The 6,101-nt window shown below is 36.3% G+C and overlaps 1 protein-coding gene across 1 annotated transcript; it reads left to right on the top strand.

Moving 5' to 3' along the window:
* The first annotated feature begins 1,752 nt into the window (after positions 1 to 1,752).
* Positions 1,753 to 5,040, top strand: LOC143551579 (mitochondrial phosphate carrier protein 3, mitochondrial-like). Its single transcript, XM_077041981.1, has 6 exons — positions 1,753 to 1,995; positions 3,718 to 4,079; positions 4,168 to 4,211; positions 4,317 to 4,531; positions 4,613 to 4,737; positions 4,831 to 5,040. The coding sequence occupies exons 1-6, from the start codon at positions 1,753 to 1,755 to the stop codon at positions 4,889 to 4,891; spliced, it is 1,050 nt and encodes a 349-aa protein (XP_076898096.1). The 3' UTR covers positions 4,892 to 5,040.
* Positions 5,041 to 6,101: the final 1,061 nt, after the last annotated feature.

Below are 6,101 nucleotides of genomic sequence, written 5' to 3'. Positions count from 1 at the left end.
ACTCACATTTTTTCGTAAAACTCAACATTTTCGTCTCAAATATCTTTGTAACTTTAGGTCGGACCTTTAGGAACATTTTTCTAGTAAAAGCCTCATTTATTTAGATCTTCATAACCCTAGAACCATCGTCGGAATCAGTTGGTGGTTCTCAAGTGGTGTTGAGTCATTTTGTGGTGGTGACGGTGTTCAAATGGTGTTCAGGTTGAGTTTTCGGCAAAAAATGTGACTAATAAAATCCTAACATCGTTATTACAAAAAATATGCAATAACGATGTTAGGATTTTATTAGTCGGGGATAGCTGGACACAAATACATTAAAAGATGAGATCGTTAGCGACCAATTCATTAGTTAACAATGATAATTACCAAAATATAATATTTAGAATTAATAAAAACAATACACTTATTCAGTATCATAAATATTGATAACTCCTTTTTCACCCAGCCACACAAGGTTTGCAGACCCAAGAGAGAAAGGGCACTTCTAGATTGACATTTGACAACACTTGCTGCTACAACTTACATAAAAAGTAATCAAATTAATTTTTTTAACTATTACTGAGAGATTTTTAACCAATCAGATTCTTCTGCATGTTGTAAATGTCAGGTTGCTGGCTTTATAAAAATAATTGTTGGAGCCAACAAGATTATTTAGGCATCCGACGAGATTATTTTGGATTCCGACAATATTCATTTTGCCATTTTGGCTTCCAACGGAATTTTTTGAACAAGTGGCGGAATATGGTTGGTTAAAAACCTCGTCAAACAATTATATCAAAAGTGATCGGGTCAACAAATTTTAGGATGAACCCTATAGAAATTGATTGGTCAAATGAAATTTTGTCGATTTTATTTTTGAATGACCAACAAAGCCCGGCCACCAATGTACATCCACTAACAAAAAACCACCCACGCCCACAATATCAAATACCACTGGTGAAGTATAAATTTCAAAAGAAAGCCATCGTGTGAAGACCCACTACCACCGTCATAAAACTATTACTATATTTTTATTTTGTATCATATTTCCTGTTTTAAATGCTATCAAAGGTCAAATAACACCATCTCATAATCATGAGGCATGTGACACCGGTTTAATTAGTGTTTTTAAAACCGGTCGATACACGACCGGTTGAACCGGTTATATCGGATTTTGGTAAGCAACCGGTATCTAGAACCCTCCATTTAGGCGGTTTGCCAATACATCGTACAGTCGATTTTTCCAAAACAAACCGGTTTTAAAACCAAGAGAATTTTGATATTTTGTTGAATCCTAGATTTTTTAAAATGACTTTCACCTAGCAGATAAAATTAAAATGACTAAATATACTAAACAACAATTCGTTAATCAACCAATTTTGTATCTTGCAAATCAAAGGCTGGCTTCTTTACATCTTTTGTAATTGATTAATTTCACATACAAACTTCGTATATGACGCGATCATTGTTCATATGCGATGTTGTTTGACTCATGTGTAATGTGTATTAATGTACTTTATGGTTAGTTTTTAAGTTGGAGTTGTATCTATTTAGAACTAAATGGTAAACTATTTAACCGGTTGTGTCATTTTTGAACCAAAACATCAGGGTTTAATTCAAAAACTAAAATCCGAAAAGCCCAAACCCATAAACCGTGGGAGGGAATGCGCATATATACATTTATAAACCTCAGTTATTAACAAATTATAAACATAACAGTGTGGTGTGCTGGAAGCAGTTACAAAACTCATAATTACATTACATACATTGTTAATGGCCAATTCGCGCCAATCGGTGATACCGATGTACCTATACTCGTCTTCATCGAAGTATCTGATCGAGTTCGAGCATTTGATTACGAAGCCGCGGAGTGCTTCGTGTTCGTACGCGTCCGCTAGCGATCTGGAGGTTTTTTCGCCTGGTTATTACGCCAAGTGTAGTATAGGTGGTGTTTTCAGTTGTGGACTCACGCATATGGCGGTTACGCCGCTTGATATTGTTAAATGCAATATGCAGGTCCATTTCGTTCTCAGTCTCGTTTACGAATGAATGCTTGATTTAGGAGTAGAGCCTAGGGCTTATAGAGTTCAGTACGGTACTACTTAGATGTAATATATTGTTAGTTATTAGGTTTACGATAGTTATAATATTCGGTTCAATTTCGCTCAGGTTTGGATTTGATTATGCATTGATATATTCTTATTTAGAGCATTCACAACAAGTTCTCCGAATTATGTGAGTGTGTACTGTATTTTTTAGAGCGTGGTGTGAGTGGATGAGAGAAAAATGTAATGATAAAGGTATAGAAAAGTATTATTTAATTGAAAATGAGGGATAAAAGCAATAGTTGCATACTGGAGTGGCACGATACGCCTCAATTTTGGTAATCACTTGTGGTTTCTGTAGATCATTAATAGGTTTGGATTGAATTTGATTATGCATTGGTATATTGGTAATTTTAGGTTTATGATAGTTACATACTGGAGCGACGATACGGTTCAATTTTGCTAATCGCTTGTGGCTTCTGTGGATTGTTATTAGGTTTGGGTTAATTTTGATTATGCGTTGATAAAAAACTTGTGATCTGCACTTGGAATGCAAATTTTTGTTCTGCAGCTTCTGGCATTACATCCATGTCATTTTGAACTAGTGTGTTGATTTATTGGTTTTAACTTATGGACGAGATGATTTCAAACTCATTCGACGCTGTTGTTATTATATTTAAGTGTGATATATTGTTAGTTATTAGGTTTACAATAGCTGCGTTGTGGAGTCGCATGACACGTTTCAATTTCGTTAGTTGCTTGCGGTTACTGTAGATTGTTATTAGGTTTGGATTGAATTTGATTATGCATTGATATAAAATCTTTGATCTGTGATGATTTCATACTCATTTGACGCTGTTCTTACCATAGTTTAATATAGAGTTCTAATTATTAGGTTTACAATAGCTGCGTAGTGGAGTCACACGATACACATCAATTTCATTAATCACTTGCGGTTACTGTAGATTGTTATTAGGCTTGGATTGAATTTGATTATGCATTGATATAAAAACTGTGATCTGCACTTGAAATGCAAATTTCTGCTGTATAGCTTATGTATTATTGCTGGATGCAGAGTATTGTCATCTTCAAAGGGAAACTTGATGTAGCAAAATATCCTAGGCTATGTGTTATGGGAGGGTAGAAAGGGCTATGTGAAAGGGGTAAATTGCGCCACGTCCGTGCTTAGTTGACAAAAGGAGATAAATGATTGGTTAATATATTAATTAGTTGGGTGAGGTGGAGATAAACGATTGGTTAATATATTAATTAAAAAAAACTAAAAAAGTCAAAGAAACAAGCCTCGGTTAATATATTAATTAAAAAATAAAAAAACAAAAAAACTCAAAAGAAACAAGCCTTCAGTCCCGCTACCTTGATGGCAATGCTGACCTCGTGCACCTTTCGCATCTTTTGGTGCTAGGTCTATTGGCACCCCTTACACACTACGATAATACATACCCTTATACAAAAGCTTTAGAATATTTATTAAAGTTCATGATGACCTCAACTTGCAATTAATTAATAGGTTCATGAAAAATTTACAGGAACTTGAAGTATTGTAATTTCTTGATCAATGTAATGATTGGCCTCCTTTCTTTAATATTACAGCCATGTCACTTTTAATTTAAATCCGTGTTGTGTTAGTTACATTGCTTAACAAACATTTCATGTATATCCGAAAAACCTTCAGATCAACCCTGCAAAATACAAGAACATTGCTTCTGGTTTTGGAACATTACTGAAAGAGCATGGATTTAAAGGATTTTTCACAGGCTGGGTGCCAACCTTGCTAGGTTACAGTGTACAGGGTGCTTGCAAATTTGGGTTTTATGAATTCTTCAAAAAAGCATATGCTGACATTGCTGGTCCAGAGAATGCAGCCAAATACAAAACATTCATCTATCTTGCAGGTTCTGCATCTGCAGAACTTATTGCCGGAATTGCTCTTTGCCCTTTCGAAGCAGTTAAGGTTCGTGTCCAAACAAATCCTGGATTTGCCACAGGTATATCAGATAGCTTCCTAAAGTTCATTAATGCTGAAGGCACTGCTGGGTAATTTCATATCAGATGCAGATTTATTAATATTATAGTGTTATACTGTTATTTTTTTTCTAAATAAAATTGCTTATTTTTTATACAGGTTGTACAAGGGGCTAGGACCTCTATGGGGGCGACAGATTCCATGTAAGTTTAGATTATACCGTGTCAAAAGTTTTTGTATCATTCTTACATGAAGTTATGCATATTGCCATTTATATTAATCATTTATTGTTATGCACATGTTTTCAGACACAATGATGAAGTTTGCATGTTTTGAGACAATAGTGGAGATGATATACAAACATGCCATCCCCATACCAAAGGATGAATGTAGCAAAAGTTTGCAGCTTGGAGTTAGCTTTGCTGGCGGGTATGTAGCGGGTGTACTATGTGCTATTGTTTCTCACCCTGCTGATAATTTAGTTTCTTTCCTCAATAATTCTCAAGGGGCTACTGTCAGCAATGTGAGTCATATTCATGTCATTTTATCTGCGTATGTTTATCCTTAGTTTCTCTATTTGTAGTGTTTATTCTTTTTGTTTCAGGCTGTTCAGACGCTCGGTTTGTTGGGTTTATTTACTCGCGGTCTTCCTCTTCGTATTTTAATGATTGGAACACTTACTGGAGCACAATGGGGGATTTATGATGCTTTTAAAGTAGCTGTTGGGCTGTAAGTTTCTTCCACCCTATATATATTATAAAACAATGATTACTATACATGTTGTCTCGAAAGAGGATGCTAAACGGTAAACTTTTTTTGTAGGCCTACTAGTGGCGGTGGGGCGCTGACTTCAAAAAGGAAAAGTGATGACAAAGTTAAGTAATTTTTAAGGGCATTGAGAAGGTTTTTTTTTTTTTTGATGAGTAAATAACATTAGGTTAACAGTAGGGGTTTGGTATCGGGTTTTCGGTTACCAAGACTGTTACGTGAAACATTTTGTACAGGGTTCATATCCCTTCATTTTGGGCATCATTTAATGAGGTACTGCAAACCATATGTGGTATGCAGGTTTTTCAAATTAACGACAAAGCTTTCGAAACAAAATGCGAGTCTCATTGTAAAGATGAGATTTTTTTTTGAAAGGGGGGCCATGTTACAAGATCTAATCACAAGGGGGGCTGGAAAATTTTTTTTTTCAAAAGAGGGGTTACCTCCCTTTGTAATGGCGGCGAGTTTGATATGTAATAGGGGTGTTAGTCAATGGCAGGTGGGTTTGATATGTACGAGGTTCTCCCCTCTCTTAGAAATGGCGGTGGGTTTGAAAAAGTGGTCTCCCCTCCATTCTCAATGGCGAGGACTGCAAAATGATACTCCCCTCCCTTTGTAATGGCGGGGAATCTGAAAAAGGTATCTCCCCTCCCTTTTAAAGTTTGCCCAACGTTTGAAAAGCCATTTCATCTTTTTCAGACTCCCCTCCGTTACAAATGGAGGGGAGACCACTTTTTCAAACCTGCCGCCATTTCTAAGAGAGGGGAGAACTTCGTAATCCCACCTGCCAATGACTGACACCCCTATTACATATCAAACTTGTCGCCGTTACAAAGGGAGGTAACCCCTCTTTTGAAAAAAATTTTTTTCCAGCCCCCTTGTGATTAGATCTTGTAACATGGCCCCCCTTTCAAAAAAAAATCTAAAGATGATAAATGAGAAAATTCAAGGCACAAAGTGTGAGTCACGTTGTAAAGATGATAAATGAGAAAATTCAACTTCTTTAATTGTTGAATAGAACAATGACCTAACCAAATATCTAAATTTGGGGTGTGCAAAAATGGAATTTTTTTCGTTTAGACCCAATCCAATAACTCATCTCTTGCAGACTCGGATTTGGAACCGACTAAAAGGATATGGTTCTTGTCTAAACAGGGTCTAACAAAGGGGGTGCAAACGAGCCGAGCTAAGCTTGAGCTCGGCTCGTTTAACTTACAAAGAGCACGAGCCCGGCCCATTTCGATCTCTATTCTAAAGCTCGAGCTCGGTTTGTGAGTATTTTTTCAAGCTCGGGCTCGGTTTGGCTCGTTGACTATTTCGTAATT

Source organism: Bidens hawaiensis, unplaced genomic scaffold, assembly GCF_021521415.1.
Source record: "Bidens hawaiensis isolate Kalapana, Puna unplaced genomic scaffold, B.hawaiensis_p1.1 tig00001016_1, whole genome shotgun sequence".
Taxonomy (NCBI): domain Eukaryota; kingdom Viridiplantae; phylum Streptophyta; class Magnoliopsida; order Asterales; family Asteraceae; genus Bidens; species Bidens hawaiensis.
Note: the sequence above shows the minus strand (reverse complement) of the source record. Positions and strands in the feature narration are given on the sequence as shown.

Bases quoted from the DNA above. Each gene is read 5' to 3' on its own strand.
- LOC143551579 (XM_077041981.1), top strand. From the start codon at position 1,753: ATGGCCAATTCGCGCCAATCGGTGATACCGATGTACCTATACTCGTCT. The intron at 4,532-4,612 runs GTGAGTCATATT...TTTTTGTTTCAG, and splicing joins AAGGGGCTACTGTCAGCAAT to GCTGTTCAGACGCTCGGTTT. The intron at 4,738-4,830 runs GTAAGTTTCTTC...CTTTTTTTGTAG, and splicing joins TTTAAAGTAGCTGTTGGGCT to GCCTACTAGTGGCGGTGGGG.